A 20,236-nucleotide genomic window follows, 5' to 3' on the forward strand; every position below is an offset into this window, starting at 1 on the left:
TTTGTATGTCTATTTCTATTAGCCAGACACTGAATGTGTTCCTCTCTGTTTAATATCTGACAGGTAACAGTGATTCGGCAATGTCTTCTTCAGGAAAGAGTCCTCATGAGGTAAGAAACATTAAGCAGGATTCATGTATTGCACTAGAGGCCGTCCACAAAAGCTCTGCATAATCTTGTTTAATGAGATCCATGCGTAGCGCATGCCTATTTGCTAAGGGGACGCGGAGAGCGCACAGTTTGTACGCTTTATGTGAATACGGTCCCTGTTCTACAACCTCCAGGAGAAGGAAATAGCCCCGCCGCGTCCTCCACTGCCTCGCTCCTATGACTTTTCAGAGCAGCCTCCCTCAGTTCCCCCCTTGCCCAGTGACGGCAGCTCCTTCTTGCTGTGTCATAGCAGGGGCCCCGGGCACGTTCCTGAGGAGAAGACACCTCACCATGTCCAAGTCTATCACAGAAATGGATCCTATAGTGTAAGGGGCTGAAGTGCCGCAAACTGCTTGTAACCCTGTCCATCGCCATCTCATTGTCACCCTTGGCGTTAGTCTTAGTGCTTTATTTGTAGTTTTTATTAGTATTTGTCTTTGGTTATTTGTATTGTTGCTTGTCATTATTAATAGTGAAGATGTACTATTGAATCATCCAATAAGTGTATAATGCAGAGCTTTATCAGGCTGAGTGTCTACAGTGAGCGGGGACATTACCAATTAGCCGTGTTTTCTGATCTCCATTGCTACATAAGACACACTCTCGCACGAATATATCCACAAACATGCACCCTCAAAATACTCACTCTTCAGGGTCTGTGGCGGGGGGCGGGGAAGGTGTATGCTATTCATACATTTTGCAGCCTTTAAATTAAAATCTTTCCAATTAAACCAAATTCATAAACATTTAAATTTTCCAAAGCTGTTTGGATGGATACTGTGGGCAGAACAGAGGCTGAGATGGAAAGCACATTGGGTGGGGTGGCCGAGGGTTAGATTGGGATAGGCTGGCCGAGGCTCGGATAGGAAGCGGAATGCGTTGGTAGACAGAGGATCATGGATGGGAAGCGGATTGGATGGTTTGGACAGATTGGCACAGCTTTAGAAAGGAAGTGGATTGGATTATTTGCTATGGCTCTTTCTCTGTTCACATTTCATCACTTGTATTTATTGGGCTTTAATGTGAGCTCCGTTGTCAAAACACTGTGATTCACTCGTACTTTGTTTATAAATGTTCTTTCCTTTTTGAGGGGCCTGATTACCGGTTGTATAAAAGTGAGCCAGAACTTTCTACTGTGGCTGAAGTGGACGAGTCAAATGGCGATGATCGCATTGACAACTCTCTGGATATAGAAACTTCTGGAGCCAAAGGTTAGCTTCCAAATCATTTTTCTATTTGTAAACAATTTTATCATTTTATAGGTGGTTTATTTTACCTAGAAAATTACATAAGGTAGGGTGCTGGACTTTCTCTGTTTAATAGCTATATTTAGAGAGTGGGTCTGGTGCCGCGTCTGTTTTATAGAAATGTTTAAGGAAGGTAGAGGGCTATCTCTGATTTATAGCATTGTTTAGAGAGGGGCGGGGGCTGCTGATTTATAGCAATGTTTAGAGAGAGGGGCGGGGGCTGCTGATTTATAGCAATGTTTAGAGAGGGTGGCGGGGCTGCTGATTTATAGCAATGTTTAGAGATGGGGCGGGGCTGCTGATTTATAGCAATGTTTAGAGATGGGGCGGGGCTGCTGATTTATAGCAATGTTTAGAGAGGGTGGCGGGGCTGCTGATTTATAGCAATGTTTAGAGAGGGGGCCGGGCTGCTGATTTATAGCAATGTTTAGAGAGGGGGCCGGGCTGCTGATTTATAGCAATGTTTAGAGAGGGGGCCGGGGATGCTGATTTATAGCAATGTTTAGAGAGGGGGCCGGGGATGCTGATTTATAGCAATGTTTAGTGAGGGGGCGGGGCTGCTGATTTATAGCAATGTTTAGAGAGGGGCGGGGCTGGTGATTTATAGCAATGTTTAGAGAGGGGGCGGGGCTGGTGATTTATAGCAATGTTTAGAGAGGGGGCAGGGCTGCTGATTTATAGCAATGTTTAGAGAGGGAGCCGGGCTGCTGATTTATAGGAATGTTTAGAGAGGGAGCCAGGCTGCTGATTTATAGCAATGTTTAGAGAGGGGGCCGGGGCTGCTGATTTATAGGAATGTTTAGAGAGGGGGCCGGGGATACTGATTTATAGCAATTTATAGAGATGGTGGCGGGGCTGCTGATTTATAGCAATGTTTAGAGAGGGTGGCGGGGCTGCTGATTTATAGGAATGTTTAGAGAGGGGGCCGGGGTTACTGATTTATAGCAATTTATAGAGATGGTGGCGGGGCTGCTTATTTATAGCAATGTTTAGAGAGGGGGCCGGGCTGCTGATTTATAGCAATGTTTAGAGAGGGTGGCCGGGCTGCTGATTTATAGCAATGTTTAGAGAGGGGGCCGGGCTGCTGATTTATAGCAATGTTTAGAGAGGGAGCCGGGGATACTGATTTATAGCAATTTATAGAGATGGTGGCGGGGCTGCTGATTTATAGGAATGTTTAGAGAGGGGGCCGGGGATGCTGATTTATAGCAATGTTTAGAGAGGGGGCCGGGGATGCTGATTTATAGCAATGTTTAGAGAGGGGGCCGGGGATGCTGATTTATAGCAATGTTTAGAGAGGGGGCCGGGGATGCTGATTTATAGCAATGTTTAGAGAGGGGGCCGGGGATGCTGATTTATAGCAATGTTTAGAGAGGGGGCCGGGGATACTGATTTATAGCAATGTTTAGAGAGGGTGGCGGGGCTGCTGATTTATAGGAATGTTTAGAGAGGGGGCCGGGGATACTGATTTATAGCAATTTATAGAGATGGTGGCGGGGCTGCTGATTTATAGGAATGTTTAGAGAGGGGGCCGGGGATGCTGATTTATAGCAATGTTTAGAGAGGGGGCCGGGGATGCTGATTTATAGCAATGTTTAGAGAGGGAGCCGGGGATGCTGATTTATAGCAATGTTTAGAGAGGGTGGCGGGGATGCTGATTTATAGCAATGTTTAGAGGGTGGCGGGGATGCTGATTTATAGCAATGTTTAGAGAGGGGGCCGGGCTGCTGATTTATAGCAATGTTTAGAGAGGGAGCCGGGGATACTGATTTATAGCAATTTATAGAGATGGTGGCGGGGCTGCTGATTTATAGGAATGTTTAGAGAGGGGGCCGGGGATGCTGATTTATAGCAATGTTTAGAGAGGGGGCCGGGGATGCTGATTTATAGCAATGTTTAGAGAGGGGGCCGGGGATGCTGATTTATAGCAATGTTTAGAGAGGGGGCCGGGGATGCTGATTTATAGCAATGTTTAGAGAGGGAGCCGGGGATGCTGATTTATAGCAATGTTTAGAGAGGGGGCCGGGGATGCTGATTTATAGCAATGTTTAGAGAGGGGGCCGGGGATGCTGATTTATAGCAATGTTTAGAGAGGGTGGCGGGGATGCTGATTTATAGCAATGTTTAGAGGGGGCGGGGATGCTGATTTATAGCAATGTTTAGAGGGGGCGGGGCTGCTGATTTATAGCAATGTTTAGAGAGGGTGGCCGGGCTGCTGATTTATAGCAATGTTTAGAGAGGGGGCGGGGCTGCTGATTTATAGCAATGTTTAGAGAGGGGGCCGGGGATGCTAATTTATAGCAATGTTTAGAGAGGGGGCAGGGGATGCTAATTTATAGCAATGTTTAGAGAGGGGGCGGGGCTGCTGATTTATTGCAATGTTTAGAGAGGGGGCCGGGCTGCTAATTTATAGCAATGTTTAGAGATGGGGCGGGGCTGCTGATTTATAGGAATGTTTAGAGAGGGGGCCGGGGATACTGATTTATAGCAATTTATAGAGATGGTGGCGGGGCTGCTGATTTATAGCAATGTTTAGAGAGGGTGGCGGGGCTGCTGATTTATAGGAATGTTTAGAGAGGGTGGCCGGGCTGCTGATTTATAGCAATGTTTAGAGAGGGGGCCGGGCTGCTGATTTATAGCAATGTTTAGAGAGGGGGCCGGGCTGCTGATTTATAGCAATGTTTAGAGAGGGTGGCCGGGCTGCTGATTTATAGCAATGTTTAGAGAGGGTGGCCGGGCTGCTGATTTATAGCAATGTTTAGAGAGGGGGCCGGGCTGCTGATTTATAGCAATGTTTAGAGAGGGGGCGGGGCTGCTAATTTATAGCAATGTTTAGAGAGGGGGCCGGGCTGCTGATTTATAGCAATGTTTAGAGAGGGTGGCCGGGCTGCTGATTTATAGCAATGTTTAGAGGGGGCGGGGCTGGTGATTTATAGCAATGTTTAGAGAGGGGGCCGGGGATACTGATTTATAGCAATGTTTAGAGGGGGCGGGGCTGGTGATTTATAGCAATGTTTAGAGAGGGGGCCGGGGATACTGATTTATAGCAATGTTTAGAGGGGGCGGGGCTGGTGATTTATAGCAATGTTTAGAGGGGCCGGGCTGCTGATTTATAGCAATGTTTAGAGAGGGGGCCGGGCTGCTGATTTATAGCAATGTTTATGAATGATTGAGGGGCAATATTTGGAGGGCTTGGCCATTTTGTTTTATAGTGACCAATATTTTTAGGTTCCCACTTTCCGGTGGGCATTGTACCTCCACGGACGAAGTCCCCCCCTCTTGAATCCACAACAATTGCATCCTATGTTACTTTGCGCAAGAACAAGAAGCTGGAGTCCAAAGCGGTATGTATTTTACTGTTCATTATTTTGTAAAGGGAAATTAATGTTTACTAAAGTAACAATGCAGGGCCCAAGCAAGGATTTTTGTCTTTATAGGTGAAGATGCATTTTGCTGCCTCCCCTGACCCCCTCCCCCACCAAGAAGAAGCTGTTTTGTCACCTGTGATTGTCTTAACACGTCTTGCGTTTCTTATCCCCCTTGTGTGTCTTACACCTTTCTTTCTCCCTTTAGTGTATCTTATCCCCCATTTTCTCTGTGTTCCTTATATCCCTCCTTTGTATCTTCTCCACCCCACCCGCTTTCTCTACCCGCTATGTATATATCAGGAGTCCTAGTCTGCACACTGTATGCGTTATATCACTGTGTGTGTATTTGTAGTCAGGGCAATAAGCAGAGTTATGGTAGTGGTGTAAGACGGTTGTGGTGTTTGGCAGAACTTACCACCTATTCGTGTGTTTTCCCCTTTATTTAATTTGTTTTACCCTTTTACCATTCGGGAGCACTTCATACGAACAATCCTTTCATCTTCGGAACGAGGACCACCCCTGTACCCCATTAAAACGTTCACATCAGCAAATTAAGTGCGAAACCGCAAGGGAAGTAATTAATGAATGCTTCCCCTGGGTGGCCACCATTTCGTAGAACCGAACACACGTGGCAGACAAAAGAATGGCGACCATCTTGTCTCCCAAACGTGAGCAGCGGTACTTGGTCGTCGAGTGCCTGGAACTCTTTTCGGCTAGGCACTCACACGAACGCCAGTTAAACTTAGACCGCTGCCCGTTCTATTACCTGACCACCTATATGAACGACGTTCGGTTGATATGAACCGGGGCAGCATTCGGATCCTGAAATGAAGAGATTCCCTTGCTTGGTGATGTGACAAACTTCCATTTGCCACTGGGCATTGGAGAGGACTGATCGCTAGCCTCCTGCCCTGCGACTATGGCCCTGGGATGTATTGCCCTTTAAGAACTGCATTTGGGCATAATGGATTTTTATAATGCTGTTCCTTTAAATACTGTGGAGCAGTGTTACAATTTTTAAACTGGCACTTCGAATGCAGTTGAAGTGCCGAAGTCGTCGAAGTGGTCGCCATTCGACAAACGAACACGTGGCCGCAGCCATTTTAACTTATTCGAATGCAGTCAGCTGTGTGTGCAGCCAAATCTATGGAACTGTTTTCGGCTACCCAATTGCACGAACACCGCTGACCCGTACCTTCTTCGACACCGTGGCTGGAGACTAAGTCCCGTTCGAAGTTTCGAACGCTCGTTTGAATGGGACTTAGTAATTTTCTCGGTGTAAAATAGACCGATCGCACATCCCAAATCCATGGAACTGTTTTGGGCATGAAAATGTGCTTGCGGTCGGTCAAAAGTTACTTATACCTATCTGCTGAACGGATTCGAATGATTTTTGGGTATGTTTGTATTTGGAATGTGCTGATTAATATGTACCTGTTATTAATATTGGATGTATGGTTTTAGAGTTATGAGAGTTGGGTAAAAAGTATGTTTAAACTGTACGGATAATTGGGTTACCTCTCAGGCTAAGGGGAGGGAATCTGTGGGATGTAACCATTGTGTGATTGTGTAATGTATAATTGTATGTGGGCGTCTCCCTTGCAGGGGAGAATTGCATAAAAGCAGAGTGTGTGCCATTAAACCTGAGTTCTACTTCACCCTCAATCTAGAGTCCTGTCTCTTATTGGGGGAATTGCTATATCACTACAAGGGATTGCTATGCTCTGCATGCTCCCTTGGATAATCACTGCTAAGCTATTGTAAGAGCTTGTTCCTGCTTCACTCTCTTGGAGGAGAGGTTCACCCACTAGATGGGTAGGAGACAGCGAGACCCCAACCAAGCTGTGGCGGTTCGTGGGGTCTACGGTGGTTGTGGTGTCTGCTGGAGCGCTAGGAGCATCCTTCAACGGAGGTACCCAGTCGAGGTGCCAGGTGATCCGTTACAGGTGTTCGCACAGGAACCCCACGAACAAAGACCGTCTAAAGCACCTATTTTACTGGAACTATTTTGGGCTACTGTCCCCCCCCCCCCCGGGCCCCCACCCTTGAGCGGTGGGTGGGGGCCCTAAATAAAGATATGGGGGGGGACCTACTGTCCTCCCCCCCCCCCAGCCCCCACCCCTGCGAGGTGGGTGGGGGCCCTAATAAAATAATAAGGGGGGGGGGACCTACTGTCCTCCCCCCTGGCCCCCACCCCTGAGCGGTGGGTGGGGGCCCTAAATAAAGATATGGGAGGGGGGACCTACTGTCCTCCCCCCTGGCCCCCACCCCTGAGTGGTGGGGGCCCTAAATGAACACCCCCCATTAAGGTGACTAGGGGTCCCAAGTTATTTTATTCCCCCCTCACTATTTTTAGGGTGAGGGGGGTTTGTAGGGGATAGAATGTTTTTTTTTGGGGGGGGGGGGGGTGACTAGGGGCTTGGGACCCCTAGTCACCTTGATGGGGGGGGTTCATTTAGGGCCCCCACCTACCGCTCAGGGGTGGGGGCCAGGGGGGGAGGACAGTAGGTCCCCCCCTCTTATTGTTTTATTAGGGCCCCCACCCACCGCGCAGGGGGGGAGGACAGTAGGTCCCCCCCTTATTGTTTTTATTAGGGCCCCCACCCTCCGCACAGGGGTGGGGGCCAGGGGGGGGGAGGACAATAGGTCCCCCCTTATTGTTTTATTAGGGCCCCCACCCACCACGCAGGGGTGGGGGCCAGGGGGGGAGGACAGTAGGTCCGCCCCCCTTATTGTTTTATTAGGGCCCCCACCACAGGCTGCTCACTGCTTACTAGACATGCCCCCTACTCGCGGTATAGCGAGTAGGGGCATATTATTTACTAATACTAAGTAATCTTTACTTAGTATTAGTACATTTGGCTGAAAGACCAATTTAGGTCTTTCAGCCTTTTAGTAGATAGCTCCCTGATACCGTGGGAATTAGGGAGTTATCTACTAAGCGGCTGCAAGATGCAGCCGCGGCAATGAATAGGATCGGAGTTTCATTCATTAGAATGAAATTCCGATCCGAACAAAGTACCGAATTGCATCCTAACACCAATGGAGAAACTCTTCTCATTCTGTTAGGATGCAATTCGGCAGTTTTGCCGGCGTTCTGTCTAAGTGACAGGACGTTCGGCAATACTGACAGGAAGCATTGTGGGAACAGGGAGGAAAGCTAGGGATCATGGGAAAATTGCTCTGACCAGCGGAAATGAAGCACACTTTGCTCCTCCGCTGGTCTGAGCTGGTCAAGCGGAGAAATCCTCCATAAGACAAAGAGTCCCTACTTTGTCTTATGATTTTAAAGAAAACTAAAGAAGACAGGAAGAAAAGAATAACAGATCCTGAGAGAGGGGGGGAAGAGATTGAGGAAAGGTAAATTCGGCATGACAGTGCCGCTTTAATGATCGTTCTGCTAAGGAAAAGTTACCCTAGAAGCAACTATAGGAGACGGATTTGGGCAGTTCTTTTTCCTTACCTCTTTGATTTAAAGCAATGAAAATGATGAAGCGATCCTCCAGTAGTATTTACCACTGGGAAGCTGATTATGAGGTCCTACCTAATACCTACCAGACTATCGCACATCTATGCGAACTCATCGCCAACTTGCTTGGAGGTGTCTCTGGGAAAGGGATTTCTTGGTGTATGTGTTCTGGTCTTGCCCATGCCTAGAATCATGCTGAAAGCAATTAAGAGTTGATCTCCACAACATTGGGCACAATCTATTACACATATTTCCCTGATATGACGGAATTACCACATAGTATAGTAATAATCCATATTCTTTTAGCTGCACAAATAAGCATAGCATTTAATTTGAAGAAGACGTGCCCTTCTAGCGTCTGGGATGTGTTAGAAAGGGTTGAAATGTCTTTTCAATCTGAAAAAATGCCTTATAGGCTGATGTGTAGAGACTGGGTGTGTATGATGTGTATGACTGTGGCGGAGCTCTCTGCTCTCTGTAACCCAGCTGGCTACCCTTCGCCAGTGACCGCATTCTAGCTGGTGAACCGATTGGGGGGGACACTAGCTCTATGCACTCCCAGGTGCTGGACGACACACAGCCCTGGGAGCTTCTTAGTCCTTACAAGGACTTACCCCACTGCATCCTCCACAAACCGGAACAGTGATTAACCCTTCCACTTCCCCCCCCCCCCCCCCCCACCCACCCACAGACTGCAGGGGGTCTCCATTCAATTCAGCACAGGATACATCCCTGGATAGCCTCGGGTCTCAACTAGGATTCCTGCAAATAGCAGGGCTATCAGATGTACAGAGCCCGAGAAATAATCGTATAAAGTCTGTGCTTGAGGCTCTGTACATCCCCGCAATTAATTCCACAGAGTTGCTTGGTTTAGTCTGGTGAATTCAAACTTTGCGCTTAAACCAAGCAACAGCCAATCCGGAGACCAGCGCAAAACCAAATCGCACTAATCAGTACTCAGAGAGGAGGCGTTCCACCAGCCAATCTGTAAAAGGGCACAAAACCAAATCGCTCCAATCAGGGTGCCGGCCAATCATGAGAAAGGGTGCAAAACCAGTTTAAATGGTGGCCCTTCTCCTTTTGGCCGGCACGGACTTCCAGGCGACCAGCGGTACTCGGCGGCTGTGAAGCAGACTCACAGTTCCAGGGATTCCCGGCTGGGCTCACGTCTCTCTCTCTGATATCTCCACGTAGGTCGCACCAGAGAGAGCGCTCCTTGGGCAGTCACTAGCTCGGACAGTGATTGGGCTCTTTTAGGAGTAGAGGGGGCGAACAGAACAGCCAGTACCCTAAAAGTATCCCCACCAACCTCAGGGACCTGTTCATGGAGTTCCGGTGCGAAGACCCCGCAAGGGAAGAGTCTTCCTTTGGGATGCGAATGCTCCCTTTGGTTGGCGTTGGTCTATATGAAATGCCACCCAGGGGAGCACTCGTTAATTACTTCTCTTGCTGTTTCACATGTATGTTATAGGTGCGAACAATTGATTGATGTGAACACTCACGAATGGGAAACGGCGCATAATACACAAAAAACAAGGAGAAACACACGAATAAGCAGTGGGCACATGTGGATATGGCGTTCCGTCACAAATCTCCCCCTTGCTAACCTCCGACAGCCACAGCCTGACCCACACGGGTCAGCTCGCTGCTGTCTGGAGTGGACACATAGTGAGTGCCATGCCCGCAACAGTACTTATCCTCGGCCAGCCCCTACAGTCTGTCTGGATTTGCATCCTCCTAGGTACATGATGACATAAGCCGCCATTAGCCAGGTAGGCTGCCCAGTCCAGGCCCTGGTACACAGGGGTCTCTAAGCCCTTAGAACCCCCCACCCAAACAAGCGTGCCCTCCCGGCCATTCCATCATCTGTGTCTCTGCAGTTTTCCCAGCTGCCTGAGGATGATGGCAGTTGTCGGCTGAGCCTGTCGTGGCTCTGCTTCCCAGGAATCGTTGGGGTCGTGGCTGGCCCCTGAGAAGGAGAGGCGGATGCGTTCTCCTCCTGGATCTCACCCAGCTGCTGGGGGGTGAAACCGGTTGTCTCTGTTCCCTGGCCCTCATACTGCCGTTGGGGAACGAGATCGGTTGTCTCAGTTTCCTGGACTTCACACTGTCGCTGGGGAGGAAGGACTGAAATATTCTCCCCCTGAACTGCACTTACCTACTGGGGAGTGAGACCAGTTGTCTCCATTCCCAATAGCTCACACACTCGCTGGGGGACGAGATCGGTTGTCTTCGTTCCCTGGACCTCACACTGCCCCTGGGGAGGAATGACGGAACTCAACTCTACCGGGCTTGTACGGTCCATAAGCTCCATCCTTTTCGAGGCAGGCTGCGTTGTATAGTAAAACAGGCAGGCCTAGTCCTGTTCGAGCTCCCACTCCAGGTTAGCAAGGAAGGACTGATCTGGCTGCAGTTCCACTATCTCTGTAAGGTTCAGTATGTCTTCCCACTCATCTCGGATGCACCAGAAGCGTGAACAGTTGGGGTCCCCTAACCCTGGATCATCTTCCAAAGTCTCCCACAAAAGACCAGGGCCACCGTAGTCTTCTCCCTCGATACATTTTATATTGACCAGCAACGGGTAGATAGAGTAGGCATGACACTGTAAGGCCCGGTACGAGTCATCCATCCATACTTCCGTCATGACAAGCCTCTCCAGTTCTCTTACTGTCCCTCTAAGGGCTGTTCTCCTAGAAATGTCATTCGCAGCTCTAGTTGTCCCTGTTGTCGGTGGTCAGGAGTTCCTCGCTCCTGAAGTGTTGCGCTATGTCAATGTCCTCCTTCCAGAGTTTGTTTTGGATTGCCGCCCTCCATTCCAGGTCACGCTCCTCTAAGCATTTAAGGCAGGACCATAATCTTGGGACAGTGCTTCTCACAGCCTCTGCTGGAACTCCTCCTCACATGGGGACGCTGCACGTGTGCGAGCTCGCTCCATCTCCACAAATTCCAGGAGGCATGCAGGCATCCAGTCGCTAGGTAGCCATCCCACTTCTAACACCACTTGTGGCAGAGCTCCTTGTACCCCTGCTGGGTACCTCCGCCAGGGACCGCTGTAACGGATCACCTGGCACCCCGACTGAGTACCTCCGTTAATGGATGCTCCTAGTGCTTCCTGAGGACTCCAAGCACTCTGGCAGACACCACAATCACCGAATCCGAGAAACCTTTAAATTCTCCCAAGCATATGAATGCTGTAGACCATTGAATAGGAACCATACGAATAGGCTTGTACTCCTAGCAGTCAACTGGAACAGCATACAATAAATCCTTCCCCCCCAATAATGAGACGACACATCACTTTGAGGGTAAAACAGGAACTCTGGACTGGCTCATCCAGCCTGGCTTTTATTACAATAATCCACATACAGGCCACACCCAGGGGGAGGCATAAAATAACCAATCACATACATGGTTCAGCCCACACATCCCCTCCCCTCAGATAACATTAAACCCAATTATCCGGTACACTTTTCCAGCCAAGTTCTGGATGTACCCCAAAAACAGGGGGTACACCTTTAAATCCAGTATTGCTGGATAGCCCTTATTCAGGGGGGAAACATATCCAAAATTCAAGTCATTCGGATGAACAGTTCGGGAGATATGGGGTTCCAAAGATTTGACCGACCGCATGGGTAAAGTATCCGAAAACAGTTCCATGCATTTTGGCCCTGCGGTCGGTCACAAACAAGGGAATGAAAACAGGCGAATTGCCTGTGTTATAGAGCCTGGAGAGGGTTTGAATGAATTCCCTTGTTTGTGGGGTTCTTTCTACCGAACGGCGGGTCATTCGGTAGTTTCCATACGAATTTCTGGAAGTATGGAGGTCTCAGCGGTGTTTGCCTAGTCAAGTGTCCGATTTTAGTTCCAGACACTCGACAGCAAAACACCGCTGTTCGGTAGTTAAAGATGGCCGCCGCCACGTGTTTGTTTCCCGAATGGCGGCCACCCAGAGGACAAAGAATACATTACATGGATTGCCAATTACCTGTTTGCAACATTGTTGCAAACTGTAATTGGAGGCACACTTATTCCTGGGTGGTCTGGTTGTTCGGTAGTTTCACTCAATATAATGAATGGAGTGATTCTACCGAACAATCAGATGAATGCTGCATACATATCCCAGGTTAAACTCAACACATAAATACATATGTAATATTAAAGGCAGTATACTGGAATATGCTCCACAGTCTTAAAGGGACAGTAGTCCCAAAAGTCCCAATATGTCCATCGCTGATTTTAAAGGGCCAGTAGCAGCAATATAAAGTACAATATGCCCCAAATATGTCCAGGGGCCATAGTCGCAGGGCAGGAGGCTAGCAACCAGGCTTCTCCAGTTCACCGTGGCGAAGTTGGTTTCGCCACAACCGCTTCCTAGCTGGGGAACTAATAGGGGACTAGCTCTATGCACTTCCAGGGGCTGGACGACACACAGGACTTACCTTGCTGCATCCTCCACAAGCTGGAACAGTGATTAACCTTCCTTTCCCACCCCCTCCCCCCCAGTAACTGAACGAGACACAGCTCTGGGAGCACAACACTGACTGCTTTATTGGTACAGGCCTAATTTATACACAGACCCCTGCAGGGGGTCTCCATTCAATTCAGCACAAGTCCCTCAGTCTTAGGCTGGAGGGAGATGGTTAACAGATAACATCTCCCATTCTGGGAGATCCCAACAGTACAACATCCCTGGATAGCCCCGGGTCCCTACTAGGATCCCCGCAAATAGCAGTGCTATCGGATGTACAAAGCCTGAGAAATCATTGTATAAAGTCTGGGCTCGAGGCTCTGTACATCCCCCGTAATTCGTTCCGGTTTAGTCCGGTGAATTCATGCTTCGCGCTTCAAGCAAGAAACAGTCAGCCCGGAACAGACGCAAAACCAAATTGCGTCGATCAGCGCCCTGGGCGGGGAGGTGTGCAAACCCAGTTTAAATGGCAGCCTTTCTCCTATTGGCGGCACAGAATTCCAGACGGCCAGCGGGACTCTACGGCTGTGAAGCAAACTCACAGTTCCAGGGGTTCTCTGCTGGGCTCGCGTTTCTCTCTCTCTCTCGCTCTCTCTCCGGTGGATACCTCCACATAGGTAGCACCGGAGGGAGCGCTCCTTGGGCAGTCACTAGCCCGGACAGTGACTTAAAATCTTTTAGGAGTAGATGGGGCGAGCAGAACAGCCAGTACCCCAAAGGTTCCTTTCAGTTTTTCAATTAATGGATCGAGATCCTCTGCCATGTACTGAATTCTACGACTGATAGTGTTGTTAGACAAAGGTACATTTGAAAGCAGTTTCCCCGCAGATTCTCCGATCATAATGCTCACCAAATCTTAAGCAGCCGGTAGAATCTCTTGTTTTGTAATGGTATGGGGCTTTTTAAATTTCACAAATCTATATGCACTTGTATGAGGCTAGCAGGGAATTGTTTGGTATTGACAACTGCCGGTAAAATGTGCCCTGTTGTCCTTTTAATTCTTCTAACTTTCTGGTAAAGAAGTCACGAGATTTACCAACCAGGTTTGAATGCTTGGTTTCTAGATGGCGTTTTAGCTTACTTGGAATCATGCACTCTGGAGCCAGAATCTTCAAGCACACTACACGCTGGTGTCTCTCTTCACCATTGACATTTGTCGATGTAAAGCCAAAATCTACTAGTTTGTGGTGCATCCTCTTCATTTTCAGTTCCAGAGCGCTAGTTTTAATAAAACTTTGTCCATTTTTACAAGGATAAGATAAGCATACTTATTAAGTATTCAGATTCACTATCCTGCTTAATTAGGCTGTTATAGGTGCCTCAGGACATCAACAGCTAAATCAGTGGTTCTAACATCACCCTGATAGAACCCTGCCCTATTTCTATTATCCTATTTGTCATAAATGTAAAAAGAAAAAAATCCTTTTTTTTTTTTTTAAAACTAATATAAGCGTTTCCCACACAATATATCGTGGATAGACGTCATGTTGCCCGGCTCTGACCTCTGCATGAGTTTTTATGGATTTGCACAGTTTTTCATGTGTGGATTCATTCGCACAGTTTTCGTGAATTAACCCGACTGAATTCATAGTGTGGAAACATAGCACAGTATTGCAATATTCATTCGCACAGTTTTTCGGATTCAGTCAATCAGGTTTAGATCACTATCTTCTTTCCTTGTGCTATGGAGTCGCAGCAATCCATAGCACATAGGAAAAAAACTCAGGGCACCCTTATGTGCTTGTCACGGCGCCCCAGGGTATCTTTCCAGTTTGGGAACCACTGCTATACCCTATATATAGACATAGGGTATGGTGTAATTTGCCATATATATATTATCGGGGGTATAGTGTCCATGCTGTACATGATATATCGGGGTACAGTGTGTAAGTTGTATTCATGTTTTTTCAGGGTTATAGTGTGTATGCTGTATATATTGGAGGGTTATAGTGTGTGCAGTGTGCAATATATTGTATAGGGGGATGTACTCTGGGATAATGTGACTTTTTGTAAAGTTGCTTTTTTTCTGTATTTTATTTTCTGGTAAGGATCGACCACGGAGTGCGGTGGAACACCTTTGTATTACGGATAGCAGCAGACCCAGAATGACACTGGAGGAACAGCTAGAGCGAATGAAACGGCACCAACAGGCGTGCCTCAAAGAGAAGAGAAAGGGATTAAACTTCTTGGGAAGCTCAGAACAGTCCCCGTCGCCAAGCAATGCCTTCTCCAGGGAGAACTCGTTAAGGCTGCTACAAGTAAATTATAACTATCAATCATTTTCTGTTGCATTAAAAATGGGTTTTGCTTCATCATATGCACATTCCAGGCTAGAAGTGATAACAGGGGACTTCCTTACACCATAACCTATAGCTGCAGTTATAATACACTGTGTGCGGGGAGACAGGGGACCTCCTTACACCATAACCTTATAGCTGCAGTTATAATACACTGTGTGCGGGGAGACAGGGGACCTCCTTACACCATAACCTTATAGCTGCAGTTATAATACACTGTGTGCGGGGAGACAGGGGACCTCCTTACACCATAACCTTATAGCTGCAGTTATAATACACTGTGTGCCGGGGATACTGAGCAAGGGACCTGCTTACACTGTAACCTAGGACCTGATCATAGGGATCTGACAGGCTAGTTTGTCAGAGTTCCAGTGTCCGCAGCTTTCTGAACCATGTAGGGTATTGGTGGATGTAACTCACTGCCTGGCATGCTGTCTGGATGCCTCCACCAATCGCTGCTTCCTAGTAGCCTGGAGTACTATAAGCATGGCACCGGATACCATAAGCACCGTAGCCCACTTGGCTGGGGTCTTGCTGTGCTCCACCTAACCTGTACCCAAGCCCAGGATCCAGCTTCCAGTGGGTGGACCTCTCCTAATCTAGAGAGTCTAGCAGGTATAGCAATCCAAAGCTGGTATAGCTGTTCACTACAATCACAAGACAAGACTATGTGTTGAGGGTGAAGTGAACTCCTTTTAATGGGACCACAACTGGCCTTTTATGACCGTCCCCATGTAAGGGGCACTCCCCCCTGCCCATACAAACTAGGTCAATCCCTCCTCTGTACCTGGGAGATTATGAAGTCAAGCACTGAATTATCTCCAGACACAGAAAATACACATTTTTTACAATCCCCCCAAAATGCCCCCACAAGTTATCCCCTGATAGCCCCGATCTGTGTGACGAACATATCACAAAATCACCCAGATCGGTTCAGGGATTCAGGAATTTCCTAAAGTCAAAGTTTGACCGACCGCACGCATGGTCCCATGCCCCAAATCATTCTATAGAATTGTGGCTAAGTGCTGCTAAGGGACCGACCGAAGTCTTTATGCTAAAAAATAGTTCCAGGGTATTTGCGGCTAAGTCCCCCTGAAGTCTACTCATGGTTTTAGTCCATGCGAACGGCCACCAGGGAGTTGGCGTTCGGTTCTATGCGCATGAATGGAAAGTGCCAAACCAGGGGGAATAAAATATGGTTTACAGTCACTGACCTGGCCCATAGTCTTTTGGCAGGAGATTGGCAAGCAGGCTCCTCCAAAAGCTCGTGGCGAGGTTCCGTTCGCCACAGGGGAATAGTGTTGTGTGCGTACGCTGACGTAGAAATAATATGTCTAAAGCAAATCGTGCAGAGACAGGGTCCTTGTATCATACCCACTGCAGAACTATATGCTGTGGTATCCCGGTATGAAAAGTACTTTGCAGTAATGTGTCTTTGCAGACTCGCAAGAGAGAAGAAACTATATTTAGTAATATTCAAGATATCGAGAATGCTGTACGAGAGGAGAATCTGCAAATGCGGGAATCTCCTGCGCAGGAAATAATCAGACTAAAGGAAGCTGCAAGCACGGTGTGCAGTAAAGAGGTAGGGGGATACACCTTTCCACTTAATGATGGATTCTATCTGGCTTATGTCTGCTACATCACATACATTTTTATAGATTTTAATTGGTGTGAATGTTTTCTGTTTTTTTTCCTTGTGTGTATTTTATGAGCTGTTTAGACAGCAGTTCCATTTTCCACATAGTGATTTAATCTAGTTTTCACTACAGACGTTAATGGTGCAGGAAGAAGACTCTGTGGGTCTAGAGACGTGTCCTGAACCTGAAGCCAAAGAGGAGAGAACAGAGGACGCACTTGGACAGACAGATTCTGAAGATGCTGTGCAGGTTTTGGGAGGGAACAGGTACCCCAGAAGCGACTTGCATGTGCCTGCTAAAATTCTGTAAAAAAAAAAAAAAAAGTATGAGAGTATGACTTGTCATTTCTTTTCTGCTGATTAAAGATAAAATATATTCACTTGAATGGAAGTTGTTCTAAAAAATTTGTCTTTCGTACTTTCACAAAATTTGTCTTTCGTACTTTCACAAAATAACCGAAGAGAGTGCCTCCTGTCACAGCCAGTGCTATTGCCAGTTAAAGGGACACTACAAACCACAAGCGATTTAGCTTGAGTGCTTTGTGTGAAGAGTATGTAGTTTGTTTGGTGGTGGTTTTTTTTGTTTTTTCTGTTTTAAAGATAAATTGTCACTCTTATAAATTATAAAACTTTGTTACACCCCCTGGCTGTCAGACACAGTCCTGTTACTTCCTGGTTTGGTTAGCTCAGTGGATCTAACCTCAAGAGGCAGCCCTTCACCTGCCTTGCAAAGACTTCGCATTGAGCTGCATTGGGAAGGCTGTGATTGGACAGACAAAGTCTTGGCGGGGTTAGAAGGGGAGGGATTGTAAAGCCACTTTCGGTATATTATGTGTTTTGTTAGAACAAAATGTTTCTCTTGTTTACCTGCGGTATTATGTAAATAATTTGAATTGTTCTTGGCCTGAAACCCCATTATTCTAATTTGCATACAAGACAGGATAGTTTTTGGTGTAATAGAAGTGAGACTGATACCCTCTAGCTGCCATTTGAAAACCTTTATTTTTTTTTTCCTTTTAAGTATCGAAGTTACAAACCACAAACCTGATAACAGCCAAAGCAAGATGGCCGCTGCCAACGGGGAAAAGGAGCACACCGGCATCCTATTTTCATATGAGTTCTCTACGGACACTTTACGAAGACATGTGTCTCTAGATGGTATGCCTGTGTGGGTGAATTAAGATTCCCATTCATTTGTGGTGTTTTCGGGTAATCTATTTGTTTAGATACAGAAGATGTTATATTATGTTCTACTTCCAACCGAAACCTGCACGTTTTCTTAATCATTCTGTCAATAAAGTATGTGAGCTAGACTTGTAACCTGCATAATCTTCTAATAATAAAAAGGCCCAGTCACAATTTGCACAGCTTGTTGTAGCATAGCGCAGTAGTTTTACCTTGGATTGTAAGATGGCATGTCAATCCAAGGTAAAGCTACTCCGCTCGGCTACTTTGGCCTTAAATTCGAAACTCACTTTGAATTCTCACTTAAGTGGGTAACCCTGAATGAGTAAATATTTCCTAATTAAGTCTTCAGTAAAGGGAACCTATAGTCCTAAAAAAGTTTCCTTCTCGGTCCACCCCGCTTTGTGTTAATGAATCTTTACCAACCTTGTTACCAATGCCAAGACTCCAGCCTGTATCCAAACTGCCATCGCCCACAATCTCCTCCGATCCACTGCTCGAACTAGGCATGCACGGCCAAACGCTGCACTCCCACTGCTCGAACTAGGCATGCACGGCCAAACGCTGCACTCCCACTGCTCGAACTAGGCATGCACGGCCAAACGCTGCACTCCCACTGCTCGAACTAGGCATGCACGGCCAAACGCTGCACTCCCACTGCTCGAACTAGGCATGCACGGCCAAACGCTGCACTCCCACTGCTCGAACTAGGCATGCACGGCCAAACGCTGCACTCCCACTGCTCGAACTAGGCATGCACGGCCAAACGCTGCACTCCCACTGCTCGAACTAGGCATGCACGGCCAAACGCTGCACTCCCACTGCTCGAACTAGGCATGCACGGCCAAACGCTGCACTCCCACTGCTCGAACTAGGCATGCACGGCCAAACGCTGCACTCCCACTGCTCGAACTAGGCATGCACGGCCAAACGCTGCACTCCCACTGCTCGAACTAGGCATGCACGGCCAAACGCTGCACTCCCACTGCTCGAACTAGGCATGCACGGCCAAACGCTGCACTCCCACTGCTCGAACTAGGCATGCACGGCCAAACGCTGCACTCCCACTGCTCGAACTAGGCATGCACGGCCAAACGCTGCACTCCCACTGCTCGAACTAGGCATGCACGGCCAAACGCTGCACTCCCACTGCTCGAACTAGGCATGCACGGCCAAACGCTGCACTCCCACTGCTCGAACTAGGCATGCACGGCCAAACGCTGCACTCCCACTGCTCAAACTAGATATGCACGGCCAAACGCTGCACTCCCACTGCTGTCTGCAGCATTTCATTTCAGGAGTGAGTTTTATTTGGTCTAGTGGAGGAAGCTCACTTAGTGGCGGTCTTCCTGATTTAAACTTGCACTGTAAATATTGCCGTTTTCACGCTATACCATTGTAAAATGTTGCAGGGTTAAAATTACAGGACGGTCCTGGTGCCTTTAGTGATCCTTTAAGATCGTAATGTGGCTTAGTCCCAGTGTACATTATCCTTAACCCTTGGTTTATATTACTGATTAGTACAAAAAGCAATGGCTGAAAGCTCGCCAACTCCAGAGTACATTAAATGAATCTTGAATTAAAAACCACCCCTTCCACCATCCCAAATACAGGGTTTCAGAAGGTGGTTTTATGGTGTGTATTCATTACAGATGCTGCATGATAAAATCCCTCCGTTAGAAATCTGTATCATTGTGACAAGAAGTTTTTTGTTTGCAGCTAGGAACCTGACGTCTCTCCCAGAACCTCCCACGTTAGCAGCTCCTCCGGCACAGCCACAGCTCACAGAGGGCTCCCATTTCATGTGTGTGTAAGGGAACTCCCATTTTTAGCAAGTGAGTATCTTCCACGGCTTGAATGGCCACTAACGGAGTAATTGGTGACCACATTGAATGTTCAGTATTCTTTGATTTGTTCTTACCTTCCAAACTACACTGAATGTAAAATGACACATCAGACAGGACTAATAAATATTCCCAACGGTAATGATCCAAACCCTAAAAGTGCTGATTATCAGGAGAATTCTGCATGGTTATAAACACTTTGGGTTGTACTCTCATGGCTAAGACATGTTTGATCCTGGTGGTTCTGGTATTATATTATTCACATCCATGTCCCACTTCTTTACCCATCCCACCAAAATCTTGCTTCACTGGACCGACACTGCTGTTAGGGGTATGGATTTACGTGAAAGATGAAAGTGAGAGATTAGCATAGAGTATGTGTTTTCTGTGGGTTTCCATCCAGCACCAGATACATGATGATATACATGATGATCGAGAGGTATAACTGTTTTAGTGTTTTCTTTCAATAAGATTCAATAATTAGGCCCATCATAATTGTCTGCACAAGGCCCAATGAGCTCTTAATCTAGCCCTAATTGTGAATAAAGGTGGTTTGCTGCTGGGATCCGT

At 47.4% G+C, this 20,236-nt stretch overlaps 1 protein-coding gene across 8 annotated transcripts in view; it reads left to right on the forward strand.

Annotated features, from left to right (window-relative positions):
• PLEKHA5 (pleckstrin homology domain containing A5) overlaps window positions 1–20,236 on the forward strand; it is a 192,793-nt gene that overhangs the window by 171,055 nt on the left and 1,502 nt on the right. For 7 of the 8 annotated variants that reach the window (XM_063446624.1, XM_063446625.1, XM_063446628.1 and 4 more), the window contains 9 exons: window positions 64–110; window positions 284–475; window positions 1,240–1,360; window positions 4,625–4,740; window positions 14,750–14,959; window positions 16,440–16,583; window positions 16,771–16,904; window positions 17,659–17,795; window positions 19,542–19,657. In XM_063446624.1, coding sequence (XP_063302694.1) covers window positions 64–110; window positions 284–475; window positions 1,240–1,360; window positions 4,625–4,740; window positions 14,750–14,959; window positions 16,440–16,583; window positions 16,771–16,904; window positions 17,659–17,795; window positions 19,542–19,636 — 1,196 coding nt within the window. In that variant the 3' untranslated portion in view covers window positions 19,637–19,657. The remainder of the gene's footprint in view (window positions 1–63; window positions 111–283; window positions 476–1,239; window positions 1,361–4,624; window positions 4,741–14,749; window positions 14,960–16,439; window positions 16,584–16,770; window positions 16,905–17,658; window positions 17,796–19,541; window positions 19,658–20,236) is intronic. The other variant, XM_063446626.1, reaches the window with a different exon arrangement.

Source organism: Pelobates fuscus, chromosome 3, assembly GCF_036172605.1.
Source record: "Pelobates fuscus isolate aPelFus1 chromosome 3, aPelFus1.pri, whole genome shotgun sequence".
In the NCBI taxonomy this organism is placed as follows: Eukaryota; Metazoa; Chordata; class Amphibia; order Anura; family Pelobatidae; genus Pelobates; species Pelobates fuscus.